The sequence below is a fragment of the Geotrypetes seraphini genome, chromosome 4 (assembly GCF_902459505.1).
Source record: "Geotrypetes seraphini chromosome 4, aGeoSer1.1, whole genome shotgun sequence".
Classification (NCBI taxonomy): domain Eukaryota; kingdom Metazoa; phylum Chordata; class Amphibia; order Gymnophiona; family Dermophiidae; genus Geotrypetes; species Geotrypetes seraphini.
The window spans coordinates 295,269,092-295,289,798 of record NC_047087.1 but is presented as its reverse complement, the minus strand read 5'-3'; the positions used below and the strand labels follow the sequence as shown (position 1 = coordinate 295,289,798).

The following is a 20,707-nucleotide window of genomic DNA, read 5'->3' as shown; positions in this document are numbered from 1 at the left end:
TACTTCTACTAGTCCGCCGACTTCTCGATCGAGGTCTCCACTTTCACACCTTGAAGATTCAGCGGTTTCAATTGACTCATCCAAGTCTCCCTATTCTTTTAATGCCTTTTTTCCAGCCGAAGCTTCATCTTCGACCCAGGCTGCCTCAATGACCTCGAGTCCTTCTCGATGCAAGGCATTACCGGAACAGCTATCTTTCTCATTTTCTTCGTCAGATGGCTGTTGACTTGGACCTTTAATTGGATGCTGGTTCCAAATACTCTAAGGAGTATCTCGAAGTCATGCATCTTCCTCAACCTCCGGCAGAGTAACTTAAGTTTCCTCTTCACAAGCTTTTGTCTCAAACTTTTACCAGATGCCTGGAGACTCCTTATGCAATTCCAGCTGTTCCAGGCAAATGAGACTCCAGATATAAAACTCTCCATTGTAAAGGATTTGAGAATTCACAGTTATCTCACCAATCCCTACTTGTGGAGTCTTCCTTGAAAAGATCCCATCCTTCCAAGGTTTATGCTACAGTTCCTCCTGGAAGAGAAGGGAAAACTATGGACAAATTTGGATGTCGTATCTATCAAAATGCCATGATGTCCTCTAAAGTCCTCAATTACAATTTCCATTTTGTCACTTAATTTTGAGTTCCTCATTGCTCTTCTACCTAAATTTCTTATTTAGATACTCAAAAGCACTTTGAATTTCAAGAAGTCATCGTTTCTCTATCACCACTCCGATTACATCTACTTCAGTCTTATGATGCCTTTGAGTTGTCTGCCCGGGCAGCTGCTTGTTCTGTAGCAATGCGTCACCTTGCCTGGCTTCGTACCATTGACATGGATCCTAATCTTCAGGACCGCTCGGCTAATATTCCTTGTGCAGGCAGTGACCTCTTCAATGACTCTATCGAGGCAGCCAGCAAGAAATTGTCTTGAGCATGAAAAATCCTTTGCTTCTATTGTCAGCCTAAGCCAAAGACAGATCCTGTCAAGCCTACACGCCCTCCTCCCATTTACCAGAGGCGTTTTTGCTCCAAGGATGGCTCCTTATACTCGCCTTCCTCCTAAGAAACAGCAGAATCAGAAGCAACAGAAATCTCACCCTTCTGCTGCACCTAAAGCTACGCAGCCTTTTTGACTGTTTAAAACAGCACATAACCTCCACCATTCTGTCTCTGAATTATCTTCCCCCTATTGGAGGTCGTCTCTATCATTTTTACCACCGATGGGAGACAATAACACCCGACCTCTGGGTGCTGTCACTCATCAGGGAAGGATACTCTCTTCATTTCACTCAGGTTCCACCAGAGCTCCCTCCAAGAGAGTATCCTTCCAGTCCATCCCAGACTGCTCTTTTTCTTCAGGAAGCTCAAGCTCTGCTTCATCTTCATGCCATCGAACCAGTTCTTTTGGAACAACAGAACTGGGGGTTTTACTCCTGTTATTTCCTTGTTCTGAAGAAGACGGGCAATCTGCGACCCATTCTGGATCTCAGGGCTCTCAACAAATTTTTAGTCAAAGAAAAATTTTGCATGTTATCCCTGGCATTCCTTTATCCCCTCCTAGATCAGAACAACTGGTTATACTCTCTGGATCTCAAGGAGGCTTATACTCATATTCCCATTCATCTGGCCTCCTGCCAATATCTCAGATTTTGGGTGGGGAATCTGCATTATCAATTCAGAGTGCTGCCTTTTGGCCTGGCTTCATTTCCCTGAGTGTTCACCAAGTGCCTGGTAGTGGTAGCTGCAGCTCTCAGAAACCAGGGTCTTCAGGTATTTCCCTACCTGGACGATTGGCTCATCAAAGATTCAACATCTCAAGGGGTTATTGTAGCGACCCAACGGACTACGTGGTTCCTACAAAGTTTGGGATTCGAAATCAACTTTCCCAAATCCCAACTTCAGTCCTCTCAGAATCTACAGTTCATTGGAGCTGTTCTAGACACTATCCAACTCAGAGCATTCCTTCCGCAACAACGTCTGGAAGCTCTCCTTCAACTGTGTCATACAGTGTCTTCCCGCTCTTCCATATCAGCGAAACACATGATGGTACTCCTGGGTCATATGGCCTCCACAGTACATGTGACTCCTTTTGCCAGACTTCACCTCAGAATTCCTCAGTGGACCCTGGCATCTCAGTGAATGCAGGTTTGCGACCCACTTTCTCGACATATAACAGTCACTCCTTCATTGAAGCAGTCTCTCTGTTGGTGGATGCTCTCTTCCAATCTCTCCAGAGGCTTGCTTTTTCAAATGCCCCCCATCAGAAAGTCCTCACGACAGATTCTTCGACCAATGCTTGGGGCGCTCATCTCGATGGTCTCCGTAGACAAGGCCACTGGACAAGTACAGATCGTCAATGTCACATCAATCTGTTGGAACTCAGAGCGATTTTCAAGGCTCTCAACGCTTTTCAACATCTTCTTCACGACCAGCTAGTCCTCATTCAGACGTACAACCAAGTCACCATGTATTATGTCAACAAACAGGGAGGGACGGAATCTTCCTCCCTTTGTCAAGAAGCTCTGAAGGTTTGGGACTGGGCAATCCGCCACAACACCTTCCTCAAAGCTGTCTATATCCAAGGGGTGAAAAATTGCTTGGCGGACAACTTGAGTCGTCTTCTGCAACCTCACGAATGGACACTCCATTCCTCGCCTCTTCATCACATTTTTTCACAGTGGGAACGCCTGAGATAGATCTCTTTGCAGCTCCCCACAACCACAAATTGCCTCAGTTCTGCTCCAGGATATATTCTCCTCATCGCCTCGAGGCAGATGCTTTTCTTCTGGAATGGACGAATCTCTTCCTGTATGCATTCCCTCTCATTCTCAAGACTCTGATCAAGTTGAAGAATGATCATGCCACCATGATTCTGATTGCTCCTCGGTGGCCGAGACAACCTTGGTACTCCCTTCTACTTCAACTCAGCAGCAGGGAGCCATACCTTCTACTAGTTTTTCCATCTCTGCTTACACAGAGTCAGGGATCTCTGCTTCATCACAACCTGCAGTCTCTACACCTGACAGCTTAGTAACTCTGAACATGACTTCTTTTCAGTTTTCTCAATCTGTCAGAGACATTTTAGAGGCTTCTAGGAAGCCTACCACTAGACAATGCTATCATGAAAAATGGACTAGATTTTCTACGCAGTGTTTTTCTCATGATAAGGAGCCTCAACATTTCTCCTTATCTTCTGTTTTGGATTACCTTTTGTACATATCCACTTCTGGTCTCAAATCTGCATCGATCCGAGTCCATCTCAGTGCAAGGCTGCAATTGCGGCTTTCCATCAGCCTATTGAAGGGAAACCCCTCTCTGCTCATCCGGTGGTTTCCATATTCATGAAAGGACTTTTCAATGTCAAACTTCCTCTCAAACTGCCTCCTGTGGTTTGGGACCTCAATGTTGTTCTTGCTCAATTGATGAAGCCTCCATTTGAACCAACGTCTATGGCTCATCTGAAGTATCTCACTTGGAAAGTGGTGTTTCTCATTGCCCTCACTTCTGCTCGAAGAGTCATAGAAACATAGAAAGGTGACGGCAGAAAAGGGCTACAGCCCATCAAGTCTGCCCACTCTACTGACCCACCCCATTAAGTCTGAGTGCTGATGACTTAGTTCCTTAGCTCGACCCTCGTAGGGATCCCACGTGGATGTCCCATTTATTCTTAAAGTCGAGCACGCTGGTGGCCTTGATCACCTGCTCCGGAAGTTTGTTCCAGTGATCCACCACCCTTTCTGTGAAGAAGTACTTCCTGGTGTCACCATTAAATTTCCCTCCTCTGAGTTTGAGCGGGTGCCCCCTTGTGACCGAGGGTCCTTTGGGAAAGAAGATGTCGTCTTCCACTTCGACACGTCCTGTGACGTATTTAAATGTCTCAATCATGTCACCCCTTTCCCTGCGCTCCTCTAGAGTATAGAGCTGCAATTTGCCCAGTCTTTCTTCGTATGATAGACCCTTGAGTCCGGAGACCATTCTAGTGGCCGTCCGCTGGACCGACTCGGCTCGAAGCACATCTTTACGGTAATGCGGCCTCCAGAATTGCACACAGTATTCCAGATGAGGTCTCACCATGGTTCTGTAAAGTGGCATTATGACTTCAGGCTTGCGGCTGACGAAGCTTCTCTTGATACATCCCATCATTTGCATTGCCTTGGATGAGGCCTTCTCTACTTGTTTGGCAGCCTTCATGTCTGCACTGATGATTACTCCCAGGTCCCGTTCTTCTGAAGTCCTAGCTAGTGCTTCTCCATTCAAGGTGTATGTTCTGCATGGATTTCTGCTACCGAGATGCATGACCTTACACTTCTTAGCGTTGAAGCCCAGCTGCCATGTTGAGGACCAGTTTTCCAACATGATCAGATCCTGCGTCATACTATCCTTGAGACTGCTTTCACTTACTATATTACTATATACAGTGAATTGCAAGCTTTAGTTGCTGATCCACCTATCACTGTCTTTCATCAAGACAAGGTGGTCCTCCGTACTCATCCTAAATTCCTTCCTAAGGTGGTATCGGAATTTCATCTCAACCAATCCATTACTCTTCCAGTGTTTTTCCCAAAGCCTCATTTTCATCCTGGAGAATCAGTTCTTCGTACTGTGGACTGTAAATGTGCTTTGGCCTTTTATTTGGAACGCACCAAACCTCAAAGAACTGCTCATCAACTTTTTGTTTCCTTCGATCCAAACAAGTTGGGACATCCTATCTCTAAGCGTACCATCTCCAACTGGATGGCTGCTTGTATTTCCTTCTGCTATACCCAGGCTGGATGACAACTACAGGGTAGAGTCACAGCCCATAAAGTCAGAACAATGGCAGCTTCACTAGCTTTCCTCAGATCTACACCTATTGAGGAAATTTGCAAGGCTGCTACTTGGTCCACGGTTCATACTTTCACTTCTCACTATTGTCTGGATGTTTTCTTCAGACGGGATGGCCAGTTTGGCCAGACAGTATTACAAAATTTATTCTCCTAAATTGCCAACGCTCCCACCATCCCATTCTGGTTAGCTTGGAGGTCACCCATATGTGAGAATAGGCTGCCTGTTTGTCCTGGGATAAAGCACAGGCAGCTATTGTGGGTGGGTTGTGGGAATAGCAGGCAGCTATTCTCACAACCCACCCACCTCCGCTGGTTAGCTTCTCTGCTAGCTATCTGAACTGAGGAGATGCACCATATGCTGGGCAGGAAGGCACTCGCGCATGCGCGGTGCGGCTGACTTGAAACTTCTAGTTTCTTCAAGCAAGTCTGCTTGCGAGGCTTCTGCTTGCGAGGCTCCGTCGGTGAATTCACCCATATGTGAATATAGCTGCCCGCTGTCCCTGGATAATACCTGTTACCATAAGTAACTGTGCTTTCTGGGTCTCCCCCAAAGTCATGGAAAGAATCACTTATGCATCCTATTCCAAAAGACCCGAAAGGAAACCACAGTGATAACTCAAATTATCATTCCATAGCTAACATCCCTTTCCTCGCTAAATTAACTGAAAAAGTTGTGTTCAATCAATTAAACTAAAACTAAACTAAAACTTAGCTTTATATACCAGGTCATCAACCAGAGGAAGCTCGACTCAGTTAACAATAATTTTAAAAAAATATACTAAAAATTGCAAGAAGATTAATTTTCAAAATGTTTAGCAAATAAAAAAGTTTTTACAGATTTGCAGAAGAATTGGAAAGGACATCTCAAAGTTAAAGGGAGTTGATTCCATAATTGAGAAAATTTAAAAGCCAAAGAAAAGCTAAAGTTCTTGACTCCTTTAATTCCTTTCCTAGAAGGAAGGGAAAGTTTAAATTGTTGAGACAACCAGAGTCCTTCACCCAAATCAGACAGGTTTTCGAAAAAAAACATTCAACTGAACATTCTATAATAGGCCTGACTTCAACTATCCTTTACTTTTTAGATCATCATCAATCCATGATCCTCATATCTTTGGACTTATCTGCAGCATTTGACACGATTGATCATCACCTCTTACTAAAAAGGCTCGAGCCTATCGGCATTAGTGATAAAGTCTTGTCAGGGTTTGAATCTTACTTCTCAGAACGGTCCCCTGGATCACTTTTAATAACTCAATTTCAAAAACTTATATTAACAATTACGGTATTCCTCAAGGTTCTATACTTTCTCCTCTTCTGTTCAATATTTTCACAGCACCATTACTAACTTTGTATCAATTCATAGGATTTTCTGTTTTCGCCTACGCTGATAACGTTCAGCTCTTTCACCCAGTCAACTCTGAATCTGACAAGGAAATTCATAACATTAACCAAAAACTTTCAAAAATAAAACATTGTCTTCAGGAAAGCATGTTATCCTTGAATATTGCAAAAATGAAATCCTTATTCTTCCTCTGGAAAGAAGGACTTGAGACTCCATCCACAATCTGTATAGAAAATTCTCCAGTTTAGTTGGTTGATAAGATAAAAATTCTAGGTATCGTTCTCGACAACAAACTTACTTACAACGACCAAATTAATTCAGTTGTTAAAAGTTGCTTTCATAGTCTATGCATGATTAGATCCCTGGCTAACTTAATGGATGCTTCATCATTGAACACACTAATACATTCCCTGATAATATCTAAATTGGATTATTGTAATTCACTTTACAAGGGCATCGCTCAAAAAGAAATTAGAAGATTACAAATAATACAAAATACTGCAATAAAAATAATCACAGGAAAAAGTAAATTTGATCACATTATGCCTCTTCTAAAGAACAAAATATCTTAGCAGACAGGTTTAGCATCAGATTCCTATAATCTCACAAGTTGTCACTCAGTTCAACTGTTTTATGTCAGATATTCAAGGACTGGGGGACTCCACAAGTGGATCTCTTTGCGTCCTCTCACAGTCGCAAGTTTCCAGTCTTTTGTTCCACTCCCAATCATCTGGAGTCCGATGCCTTTCTCCTTGACTGACAAGACAACTTCCTCTATGTTTTCCCTCCAATTGCTCTACTTGGGAGCACTCTATTCAAACTTTGCCAAGAACAAGCCACTATGATACTTATAACACCTCGGTGGCCACACCAACCATGGTTCCCTCTCCTCCTACAGAACAGTATATAGAAACTCATCACACTTCAAAATCTTTCCAGCATGGTATCTGTCTCATAAGAGGTAGAGTCTTTCCCATTTTCTGCACCAATATCAGCCATCATTGAAGCTTCTAGAAAAGCTTCTACACAGCGCTGTTATTGCTTTAGGTGAGCTCGCTTCACAAATTTGTTAGATCCAATCACTTGTCCTCTCTCACTGGTTCTGGACTACCTCTGGTCTCAAAACTACTTCAGTCAGAGTTCATCTCAGTGCTATTCTGGATAAGAAACTTTTATCAGCACATCTTTTAGTGTCAAGATTCATGAAAGGTCTTTTTCATATCAAACTGTCAATCAAGTCTTCTTCAGTTGCTTGGGATCTCAATGTTCTACTTTCTACTCTGTTGAAGCCTCCTTTTGAACCACTTGCATCTTCATCTCTTAAACATCTTCCATGGAAAATAGTTGTGAAAGAGTCAGGGATTCTCCCTCAATAATGATGAGATTATACCACCAGGCAGCAGGGGGTGCTAATCAGAGAGAGAAGGAACTATAGCCTCTAGGATGCCCTGGGCTCAGCAGCTTAGGGCTGAGCTACCTGAGAAGAGAGGGAAGGGCTGCTGAGTCACAGGGATGAGATCCAGGCATCCATGAGTATATCTTTTCCAGTTTAAGATTCATTAATGGAGGTCCCAGAGTACGAGGATCTCAAAGGAGAGAAATCTTCCCTAGCAGTGGCTGCATTCAAGCCCTAGAAAGGACTGGATTGAGAAAGTTACCAACTCAGATCCAACAATTGTGCCTCCCTCCCTCCTATGTTACCCTCACTGCCTTCCAGCCTCTGTCCTCTTCTGCGCCCCCCCCCAAGCTTGCTCACCCACTGGTTTTAATTGCCTCCCGCTGCTGCCACTGTAAGAACACGTCAACGAAGCAGCGGGGGGGGGATGGAGACTCCTGGCTAAAGCAGCGGGTTGAACTTGTCAGCGTGGCACCGAGAGCGAGGGATGAGTGGGGAGCCAGTGGTGCTTCACTCCCTCTGAACAAAACAAATTGCTGGGAAGGGCCAGGTAGGTGCAGCAATTGCACGCTGCTGGCCCAGAAGCCTTACCCCTTATGCCAATTGGACCTTTTGTCCGACGTCAGAATTGACATTAGGGGTAAGCCTTCTGAGCCGGCATCAGGGGTAAGCCTTCTGAGCCGGCGGTGTGCAACCACTGCACCCACCTGGCCTTTCCCTTCCTCTACTTGCGGCGACAGCAAGCGACCAGTAGCAACAGCAGCAGCGGGCGAGAGGCAGTCAGCGGTCTAAATAAGGTAACTGGTGGGGTTGGGTATTCGCTCCATAGGACGCACCCTTTTCCCACCCACTTTTTTGGGGGAAAAAAGTGTGTCTTATGGAGCAAAAAATACATTAAGTGATTGACGAGACAAAGACAAATTTGGTATGAGAGGTACTAGGGTTGGGGCAATGAGAAATACATCGAAATAAAAATAAAATTTAAGAGGAAGAAAAGAGAGGGAGGGGAAAAACAAGGGAGGGGTGTCACTTCTTAAAAGCAGTTCTCATTCATCACTGAACTTAAGTGGAGTTCGCAGGGGATATGATCCTATCTCATATTTGAAATGCATCCCTGAATAAAAATGTTTTAAGTTTGCTCTTAAATTTAACGAGGGATTTTTTAAGTCAAATGTCAGACAGGAGAGCATTGCAGAGTGCAGGGGCTGTAGTGGAAAATATAGTATTGCGAGTATAGAAGATCTCCTTATTTGGGGGAATAGTTAGTAAATTCTGATTACTAGTGTTTTAAAATGATGTGAGTGGGTGATGTCTGCTAGGCACTCCAGTGCTTTTTGGCAGTATTGAACCCTGGTGAACTCGTATAAAATCTTTCACACGAGTTCCCACTTACTGATGTGACACTCTGTTTTCAATACTTTAAAAACACTTGTTTAAATGGTTTAATCAGACCCATTCCTCACAAGTATCTGGAGAATATAGAGCAGGTCTCATTTCGTAGTTTCACATTATTTTGACCCCTCATATTTGGAGTAAGGCTCTCATTAACAGTAGTAGATCTTAAAGCCCATGAAGTGGCATAGGGGATAAGATATTTATCTAGGAAGGCTGGGGAATGGATGAGTTTAATTTGAAAGCAAGTAGGAGTATCTTGTATGTTGTTCGATGCAATATCAGTAACCAGTGAGCTTCGTGGTGGAGTGGGGTGACGTGGTCATATTTCTTTGCCTTGTGTATGAGTTTGATGGCAATATTTTGAATTAGTCTACAGATATCTTTTCTGTTATGCCGTGATATAGAGAATTGCAGTAATCAATGTGTGAAATGATAAGGGAATGAGTCAGAATGTGAATGGAGGGGGGGTCAAGGAAGGATATTATCGAGCGAATTAATCCTGAGTTTGTAGAAGCATTTTTGGGTTAATGCGCTAATTTGGTCGTGGTAATTGAGTTCTTTGTCTAGGATGACTCCTAGGAGTTTAATTTTAAATTCACTTTGTATGGGACTAGACTCAATACATATTGGTCCTTTTAAATTTTCTGCTGCTTGGGGGAATGGAGGGAAGGAGGGGGCTGTCAGACCGAATCTGCTGCTTCAGGAGCAGGGGGGTTTCTAAGACCGACTCTATTGCTTTGGGGAACAGGGGGGGGGTGTTGTCATATTAGCTTTCCGATTTGTTTTTTTTTTTTCGGATCAGAGTATCTGGGCAACTCAGCGCCGGGTTAATTTTTTAGAACATTATATTTTTAATCATTGACTGTATATTTTTAGTATTGTATGTGAACTGCCTAGAACCATATGGTTGGACAGTATATAAAAATAAAATTATTATTATTATATAAATAAATATCAGTTTTCTCTACTCCAGTTTATTCACTTTCATTCTTATTGCAGCTGTGAAACAGGCTTTAAGGATGGTGATCTCTTCATGTCCTTTAGGAGTATGTTTCAGGATGTCAGAGATGCAGTTGATTGGGTCCATTATAAGGTAATATGTATTCCTTTGGTATCTCTCTTACCCACCCAAACCAGATCTTCCTTATACAGTATTTTTGAAATGAAATGATAGCTTTTTGTGCGATTTGCCATTGCCATCTAGTGAGTAATTGTGTCATTGCAAGATCTAATCATAATGATGAAATCTACAATTTTGCATTCTGTCGATGGTGCATCCTTTTTGAGGAGGGGGGTTTTGGATGACCAAAGTAATTTTACAGTTTTCCTTTTATAAAAATTATCACTACCTTAGGAAGGTAGTTTTATATAAAGGTGCTTTGGGTAGGCACCTATTGAGCAAGGGACATCGACGCCTCTTTGAAAGCTTCAGTTTGAACATAATAACACATGCAAAATGACACCAGCGCAAGGTTTTCAAAATGATAATTAAGATTTATTGGATTATTGTTTCTATTTTTCCATTATGAGATCAAAAGACTCAAGCATAATTGCTTAACAGTTGCGCTAATGGGAGATCGTTATAGTGGCCAAATGCTGGCCTTCTCATAACGGTCTCGTCTTAATAGCTCCAGATTTTCTATTATATGCTGTTGGCTCATTATGACATCATCAGTATAACAACCAATAAAGTAATATGGTTGGTCTTAAAAGTTGGACACGGGAAAATTCCTCCACATTTCAAAATTTCACAAAGTTTTAGAGAATTACTTTTGATTTCTGAATTAACATTATAACATTATTCAAGAGAATCTACAATTATTAACATGGTGCTGAAAAGTTCTCAACTCTTACTAAATTGACAGGTTCACACTATATAGCCTTACACAGAAACCTTATCTGGAGGAGGAGGGGGGGGCAGGTCCCCCTCTCCTCCTAAGCTGACAGTCTCACACACAAAGAGCAGGAGTCTCTGACTTAATTACTCCCAGATGTTGTTGTAGGATTTCTTTAGGTTGCAAAGATATATACAATAATATGTTTTTCAAAACAACACAGTCATACACTTCACTCCAGGGGCCCCCATTCATTCATAACTCGGCCATTCATACTTAATGCATTTTATCTCTTAGTTTAGGACACGTTATCTTTCTTTACCAGTCTAAAGCAAGCACATGTGGTATTAATTAACACCACGCTGCTGGGAACAAAGACCTGGAAACTCAAAATGGATTCCATGTAATCATGATTTCCACCATGATTTGGCTCAACAGCAAAGTACATAAACAGATATTATTATGCTTTCCTTTATATTAATCTGTGGTGGATTTTTTTCTGGCCTTAGCTACATTATATTTAGATTTTTATTCACCCGTTTTTCCGTATGTTTCTATTTGGGCGTGTCCCTAACAGACACAGATGTATCTAACTAGAATTACACAGAATCATACGAAAAACAGGCGCTTTTGTAGAAAAAACTCCACAAAAAATACTGCACTTATCATGTTCTGACATCCATTCCCATTACCGTCCCATAAACATCACCCCCTGCTGGCCACAAGCCACTACTCCTCAATCCCCTCTTGAATATTACTGAATTTATGAAGTAATATTCATAACTGAGCTCGTGGTCTTATCTGTGGCGCTGGGGTTTACTTTGGGTACGGTTCTTCTTATGGATCATTGTGTGTTTGTGCAAGTATATTCTTTTAATGCCAATTAGATAGCAAAAGTCAGAAAAATGTACTACCTAGGCCCGCAAAGGCCTAGAAAATCTTACCCAAAGCGTACTTGAATTCTCTAGTGAGGATGCAAGCAAATCCCATCCACTATCCTAGATAAAACCCATTCAGGTGTACATTTATGTAAGTTGCTGTCTAAACCATGCCATTTAGGAAACTATACAGACAGTGTCTGATCTAGGAGCAAATATAGTCCTAGAGCAGAGACTAAACTAGCGTCTGTTGTTTTATTCATAGAGGTATTCATGAAACTCCAATACTTTTGAAGTTAAAAAGGTCAGAAATGTAGAGAAAGTATAGTTACAGAAAAATAGAACCCTAGATATATTTTAACCATATCAAATATCCCTAGATTTCCCTAAAATAAAGAGAACCTCAGTATTATCTAACTTAATTGGTCCCTATGCTCAAATGTGTTTTGTTATAGTACCTGGAATTAAATCAATAATGTGTAAAATAATGCACAGTGTTAAGAAAACCCAAATATATGCTTAATATGGAAATGTAACCCATGTGCAGATAATGCACTCAGTGAATGCACATCAGATATAATCTTTCTTTTTCTGTGTGTGTTGCAAGAACTCATTTCTCAAATTTAAATTAAAATCATTAAAAGGACTGATGATATCAGCAGTTAAACCCAATTAAACCATACTGTGTATGGAATACAGTAATATGAAATAAAATTTAAATACAGAATAAACAAAATATTTTCTGAGAACAATGCATGAGGACAATGATAAAGAAAATACAGTTGCTAACACAATATCATAATAAGTCTATTGAATTATGCAAAAGCATAATTAAAGTTCAGAAACCTAATTCAAATGAAATGATTTAAAGTAAGGTGGTTTAAGATAAAATCGTTTTTGCTTTCAAAATTTTTTTTGAGTCCAGAAATGTCTTTTGTAAATAGTTTTAGCAACTTGTAAGGTCGGAGTCTCTAAATTAATTTCAGTGAAATTGAAATAATGGCTTTAAAAGTTCATGCTGTAGCGTTTTCAGGATTCAAGCTCGTCCGTTTTGTAACTATGGAACTGCTTTTTGGAAAACACACCCGTACTGTTACAACTGAAAAATAAGCACATCTAATTAGTTGAACAAAGACAAAGGAACACTGAACTTCCCGCCGAAAATTCAGCTTCGGAATTTTCTCTGTGTTCTCCACAGGTGGAATGTGGTACTGCTGGTCAGTGTAGGTCCTGGAAGGGAAACACATGGTCATTAACAAAAGGACAAAGAAACACGTGGTTTCTCCCCTCTGCAAGCAGGTCTAGTTCTTGCATCGCAGAGTCCCAGTCTCTGTGTTGACGTGAAAAAATTCAAAGGAGGTTTCTTAACTGAAACACAAAACACACAGATTAAATAGACTTTTTTCAGGGTCCTGTGGTACCAAATATGGCCACAGGAAAACTTTAATTCAATTATGCAATAGCACTTTTTCACTTTATACCAAGGTAAACTAATCTATATAACCCAAGTTAAAGGGAGACGTAAGCCTAAGTCAACCCTTAGTACCCTGGAGTATTGGTAAGCTGTTACCCCGATCCTCAGCGGCACCACTTGGAGCTCAAACCACTCTCATTGCTCCAAGCTTTATGTGTCAAATCGTCACTGGATCGTTTACGTTATAAACTTATTCTTTTTATCTTTTTTCCTTTTTTTTGAAACTATTCACATTTTTTCAAGATAATTTTTAAGCATGTTACTTAGCTTAATTCTGTGGTCTCTGGCAGGGGGTTAACACCGACATGTTTCGCATTCAAGCTTTATCAAGGAACCCCTATCGGACATAAAATTGACAGTAAATTATGTCCATAAGAACAATAACAGGAATTACTCACATTCTAAAGATAGCAGTAAAGGCCATCTATCTTCATAAGACCTAAAACTACTAAACATGTCTTACCTCCATATAAATGCCGCCAAACTCTGACCACTGTATCAAGAGCAATGGCGGCGGCGTTTTTACAGGATATTTATAGAGCAGAACCCAAGACCACTGTACCTACGTGGTGACGTGGCCAACAGCGTCACGGGACTACTTGCCGGTTTTAAAGCTATAGTATACTCATTTAAAGAGGCTGACAACCACCCAGAGTTACGACTAGATTAACGTGCCCCATTCTAGTTCTTCATTCAAACCATTAGGAGATACTGTATTTAGTACATAAATCCATCTCTGTTCCTTATAATTTAGCCATTCTTCACTATTTCCCCCCCCCATCATATCCAATATCCAGACTTTCAATTACTCGCCAACGTATCTGTTCTATGCTGTGTTGTCTATCCAGTAATAAAAGCAAGTGGAACTGTCCAATAAGAAAGGTGCAACAAATAAAAATGTCTTTCAACTCATCTGGACAATCAGGTTATTCTTTATTCTTCCAAAAATACTCGACCCGACATGTACATGTTTCGGCCCTACGGCCTGCGTCAGGAGTCTATAGGTAATGTATAAAATATATAAGCGCAAACAAAAACATATGAACACAATAATAATATAATATATACTAATAAGAATATTAAATACATTCAAAATATTAGAAAATATAAAAACATATTAAGAATATTAAAAGAAACAACAATTTGCCAATGCAAACAAACATATAATTTAATAAATCTAACAACAAAGATATAATTTAATAAATCTAACAACAAAAATAATACAAATTTATAATTAACTAATATCATGTAAGTTTATCATACAAATATCATATACATATAAAAATAACCATAATAACATTTCATATATTAACGAATCAAAAATAAATAATTAAATAATTAAAAGATGATAAATACAAATTAAGTAATGTCAATTAAGTAATTAAAAAATCAATGTATTATCCCTAGAAATCAATGTGTTGTGATCAATGGAGTAGGAAAATCTATATATACGTATTGTCACTAGAAACATATATTTAACAAAAGAAAATTTTTTAAAACAACAGGTCAAAACCAATTAATGTATCTCAACACTATATAGTCAATAGCCACAAAGCAATAAAATATATTTAAACAGTAGAGACAATATATAATGTATTATTTAAATATATTTTATTAAAAATGGACCGATGTCTCACAGTATACTTAAAATTAAACAAAAAAGCAACTAGAAGAGCAATAATCAAATTTAAAAAGGATATAACACACCCAAACATACTAAATAAAATGAATGAGATGTAAGAACACTGCAGTACCTTGGAGATCTTTGGGTATAAATAACATCTAATATGGACCACTCTAGAAACTGTACTTATCTAAAATGGAAATAATACACTATTAAAAGAGGGAAGCTAATGTAAAACATAAAACCGAAGTGTCACAGATCGATAGACACTAAAAATTAAAACTAAAGATAAAGAGGTCAGTTGTCAAAATGCCGTCTCTAAAATACTGACACCAAAAGTATGCATTGAAAGTCTCTAAAATACTGACACCAAAAGTATGCATTGAAAGCTAGCATAAAGGTTAAAAAGTGAATTAAAATACAAGGCATGAGTGCTGACTGAAAAAAAAAAAAAAAAAAAATCCAGGAAATGTTCCACCATTGGAGCTTGTAGGTTCTTAGTCTTAACGCGCGACTTATGCTCGTTCAACCTAATGTGCACGGGCCTGGACGTACGGCCCACGTAAACCAGGTTGCACGGGCAAGTTATCACATATATTACATTAGCTGACTGACAGTTTGTATCCTTATTAGATTTAATTAATTTGTCAGTCTGGGGGTCTTTCCATGAGGCTCCCGTAATTGTGGTGGAACACCATTGGCAGTGTCCACACTCCATATGTGTACCTTGTACTTGTACCCTATAGTTACCCAGTTTTTGTTGTATAAGGACCTGTCCTATGGTCTTCCCCTTCTTAAAGGAGAACATGGGAATTTCAGGGAATATGGGGTGGACTTGCAATATGTGCCAGTATTTTTTGATGAGAGATATTAATTCTTTAGCTGCTGTGGAGTAAGGGAGTACACATATTAATCTATCAGTGTCATCTTCATGTTGTTTTTCTGCCAGCAATAGATCTCGGTTCGCATATTTCGCTCTTGTGAAGGCTTGTTTTATAGATTTTGAAGGGTACCCCCTAGCCTTAAACCGCCTAGCTAACTCGGCAGCAGCTTTTTTAAAATCATTGTCATCAGAAGATATTCTGCGAGCCCTCAGGAATTGGCTCACTGGGAGGTTAAATTTCAAATGGAAAGGATGGTGACTGGAAAAATGTAACAAAGAATTGCGGGCCACAGGTTTTCGAAAAAGTTGAGTAATTAGTCTGTCTTCATCCTTAACTATACGAATGTCCAAAAACTCAATTTGACATTTGCTAAAAGAAGGGGTGAACTGGAGATTAGGGTTTCTGGTGTTGATCCACTCAAAGAATTCCAAAAGCTCTGCTTCAGGACCTTCCCACAAAAAGAAAACATCGTCCAAAAACCTCTTCCATAGGGTGATGTATTTAAAATATTTAGATGGATAAATTTCACGGTCCTCAAACCGCCCCATGTATAAAGTTGCCACTGACGGGGCTAACGTAGCCCCCATGGCGACTCCTTGAATTTGTTGGTAATAAACCCCTTCAAACAGAAAGTAATTCTTCCCTATTACCCATTCAGCCAAATGGAATAGAAAGTCAGTGCTAATACGTGGATTCAGTCTATTATTCAAAGTATCCATTATAACGTTTATAACGTAAACGATCCAGTGACGATTTGACACGTAAAGCTTGGAGCAATGAGAGTGGTTTGAGCTCCAAGTGGTGCCGCTGAGGATCGGGGTAACAGCTTACCAATACTCCAGGGTACTAAGGGTTGACTTAGGCTTACGTCTCCCTTTAACTTGGGTCACAGGAAAACTTTAAACATGCAGACCCATTCTCTACATGGTAATATTAGACTTTTTTTTCCTAACACTAGGGAATTATTCTCAATCCATATTCTTTATTAGGTTCCTATCCTGAAGAGCTTACTAGTAAAAATTAAGTAAAATTCAATTCCGAATTCATCCACTTACATAAAAATTTATTATAATTGTTCAGTACCGTTAACCAGGTTAGCAAGCCCTTTGTTTCACATGTATTTCAATTTTCAAAAAAATATAGGTACTTAACCTCTATTTTTGTTAATCTTTTTATTTTAAACTTCCCAATTTAATTTTAAAGTATATTAACATTGATCACTTCCTAAAAATACCTTATAAACCATGCAGGGGAACAAAAATACATATTCAGAACTAATTTGAACCCTGAGATAAAAATACAAAGGCAGGGAAAACTTTTTTCCCTTATGCACACTGTCACAAAAACAATATTTCTTTTAAGCATGGCATCTATTGCTAGAATAAATCTTTCTCTGAGCACAAACGTATTCTTTCACTACTAAAAATATTCCATCACTTTTCCTTAACAGATTTCACAAAACTTTCTCTCACATACCTTGCATTCAATTTCCTGCTTTGAAAACAGCTAGACCTTTAAACTAGCTATTAAACTTTCTTTTCCTGTTCACTTAACCATCTCGTTTAAATATCACCTTCCAATTCCTTCTGATCCTACATTTCTTTTCTTTCAACACTTAAAAGTGAAGCTACATCTAACAACTTTTGACACGCTACCAAAATACCTCCATTGTTATTAAAACCGCAGGGATCATTTAGCTATATAAACTACACTGCCAAAACCCTTTTGAACTTAAATCCACATATTCAACTTCTTGTTTTCCAGCAAACAAAACTATTTCTTTAAAGAAATTCCGTGTTGAACACAGCATGCATTTCCCTGTTAATGGTAAAGTTTTTATCAGAGAGAGACCACATTGTTCTAGGTCCTGATATTCACACATCCTTAATTTTAAATTCCTATGCTAGCTAATAGTTAAACAGAATTTTAAAATTGATACCTGGAGTTGGAAAATCGTAGAATTTCAGACAAAGAATCTCCATGCTGTGGAATTTTCCCCTCCCCTCTCCCCTCTGCCTGGTAGAGAACAAAGGAGAAACTCAAAAAGCCCGCCTTCCAGCTCACGTGATAGGCACCGAAATGCATTGAGGGAGGAAAAAGATGGGGGTGAAAATCCCCCAGCCCGTTCTTTCAAACAAAGGAACTGCACAGAGAAAGGACTTTTTACACCAGCGAGACGCCATTAACTTTTCCGTTTTTCTGAGACACAAAACAAGTTAGTTCAGAGAAAAAGAGACAGCCTGGAAGTTTAGAAAACAGAGAAAGACAATTTTTCTTTCGTTTCAAAAACTCTCTCCATCAGCAGAGACAAATACATTCGCAACGAGTTTTCTTTTTTTTCTTTCAGACAGGCACTGCTCAGTTCAAAAGCCAGATGGAAAAATGCCAGCACGGCAAGGGTTTGTTTTTTCCCCCCTCATTTTCACAGAGGAACTAGCAATGTGGACCACCAGCTAAAAAAGCTACAAGCCACCTTTGCTGTTCCACTGGGCTTTTACATTCTTTCTGTTGTACTTTTTATTTTTTGTTTTCATTAACATAACTTACTTTACACTAACTTCACACCCTACACACATATGTATACAATTATTTACAGATTTACAAGCATGCTGTTATTGTTAAAAAAAAATTTTTTTCCTGCTTATATCTTAAAGAAGCATAAAACAGGCGTATACTCACAATTTTTCCATTTTTCCGGTCCTGTTTTGTCTCTAATTGCCGCCATTTTTTCCCTGCGCAGCCAGTCAATTATCCAATGATAACCTGACTTAATACACTTTTGTTGCACACCCATGAGAAAATCTCTATTCACTAGAGTTTCTATGAAGGACCTCAGCTTAAGGCGTCGAATTAAATCCCGAATTTTCCCGGGTTTCAGCACCAATTGAGCAAGGGACATCGACGCCTCTTTGAAAGCTTCGGTTTGAACATAATAACACATGCAAAATGACACCAGCGCAAGGTTTTCAAAATGATAATTAAGATTTATTGAATTATTGTTTCTATTTTTCCATTATGAGATCAAAAGACTCAAGCATAATTGCTTAACAGTTGCGCTAATGGGAGATCGTTATAGTGGCCAAATGCTGGCCTTCTCATAACGGTCTCGTCTTAATAGCTCCAGATTTTCTATTATATACTGTTGGCTCATTATGACATCATCAGTATAACAACCAATAAAGTAATATGGGTGGTCTTAAAAGTTGGACACAGGAAAATTCCTCCACGTTTCAAAATTTCACAAAGTTTTAGAAAATTACTTTTGATTTCTGAATTAACATTATAACATTATTCAAGAGAATCTACAATTATTAACATGGTGCTGAAAAGTTCTCAACTCTTCCTAAATTGACAGGTTCACACTATATAGCTTTACACAGAAACCTTAGTCTGGAGGAGGAGGGGGGCAGGTCCCCCTCTCCTCCTAAGCTAACAGTCTCACACACAAAGAGCAGGAGTCTATGACTTAATTACTCCCAGATGTTGTAGGATTTCTTTAGGTTGCAAAGATATATACAATAATATGTTTTTCAAAACAACACAGTCATACACTTCACTCCAGGGGCCCCCATTCATTCATAACTCGGCCATTCATACTTAATGCATTTTATCTCTTAGTTTAGGACATGTTATCTTTCTTTACCAGTCTAAAGCAAGCACATGTGGTATTAATTAACACCACCCTGCTGGGAACAAAGACCTGGAAACTCAAAATGGATTCCATGTAATCATGATTTCCACCATGATTTGGCTCAACAGCAAAGTACATAAACAGATATTATTATGCTTTCCCTTATATTAATCTGTGGTGTGTTTTTTTCTGGCCTTAGCTACATTATATTTAGATTTTTATTCACCCGTTTTCCGTACGTTTCTATTTGGGCATGTCCCTAACTGACACAGATGTATCTAACTAGAATTACCCAGAATCATACGAAAAACAGGCGCTTTTGTAGAAAAAACTCCACAAAAAATACTGCACTTATCATGTTCTGACATCCATTCCCATTACCGTCCCATAAGCATCACCCCCTGCTGGCCACGAGCCACTACTCCTCACTATCTAGGTTCTATTTAATAAAGGTACCTGCTATAAAATATTAGCATATGTAGAAGGAATAGCCTTGAATTAAGCATTGCTAGAAAACTGCTGTTCATGAATGTGTGTATGAAGGTATTCATGTAAATTTAGATGTTTTGTAATCTATACCTGTATGTGCTGACTCTTTATTTACCCACCAGCAAAATATGCCTTGATGCCAAAGCACTTTGGTAGATTTTTTTGCCAGCTCTTTTTATAAGAGGTTATTTACCTGCGTATTAGTGTAGTCCATAAGAACAAGCCTCCACAAGATAAGATATAGTTAAAATGTGAAGTAGTTTGGGACAAATTTAGAGGTTGCTCTTGGTCCTGCAGTATACTCATAATGGGGCTAGGCTATTTATGACAATGTGGTAATGTGGTTAGAAACTTGTTACTTAATATTGGTTCGATACTAAATAGCTGTTCTTTGAAGCTGCTGTTGACATTTTTATTGTTGTTTAAATAATAATAATAATAATAACAGCTTATATACCGCAGTACCGTGAAGTTCTATGCGGTTTACAAAAGATTGAGCAAAGGTACAAATTGACTGACTACAAGAGGTTTAGAAGAAAGAGAATTAAAAGGACAGGAAATTCATTGTTGAGGAGAAAGTGATCAATAGGACAAGATAATCGCTATTTAGGGGAGAGAGATAAATAGATCAGTTGTCTAGATGCTTTAGGAACAGGTGTGTTTTTAGACGTTTCCTAAATTCCTCATAAGTAGAGGGCGAAAGTAATTGTTCTAGGTCTTTACCCCATGATGCTGCTTGGTGTGAGAGAAGGTGTTCATGGTGTTTTTTCAGTTTGCAACCTCTCACTGGGGGGGAAACGAAGTTGGAATGTGAACTTCTCTTTTGTCTGTTGGCTGAGAAGGAGAAAAGGTCAGTAATGTATTTAGGGGCAAGTCCGTGTAATGCTTTAAAGCAGAAACAGGCAAATTTGAACTTTACGCGTGCCTCCATCGGCAGC

The 20,707-nt window shown here is 39.5% G+C and overlaps 1 protein-coding gene across 8 annotated transcripts in view; it reads left to right on the top strand.

Annotated features, from left to right (window-relative positions):
• Positions 1-20,707, top strand: part of NT5C2 (5'-nucleotidase, cytosolic II) — a 272,125-nt gene that overhangs the window by 159,174 nt on the left and 92,244 nt on the right. For all 8 annotated transcript variants that reach the window (XM_033942075.1, XM_033942078.1, XM_033942077.1 and 5 more), the window contains one exon: positions 9,954-10,047. In XM_033942075.1, the coding sequence (XP_033797966.1) occupies positions 9,954-10,047 (94 nt within the window). The remainder of the gene's footprint in view (positions 1-9,953; positions 10,048-20,707) is intronic.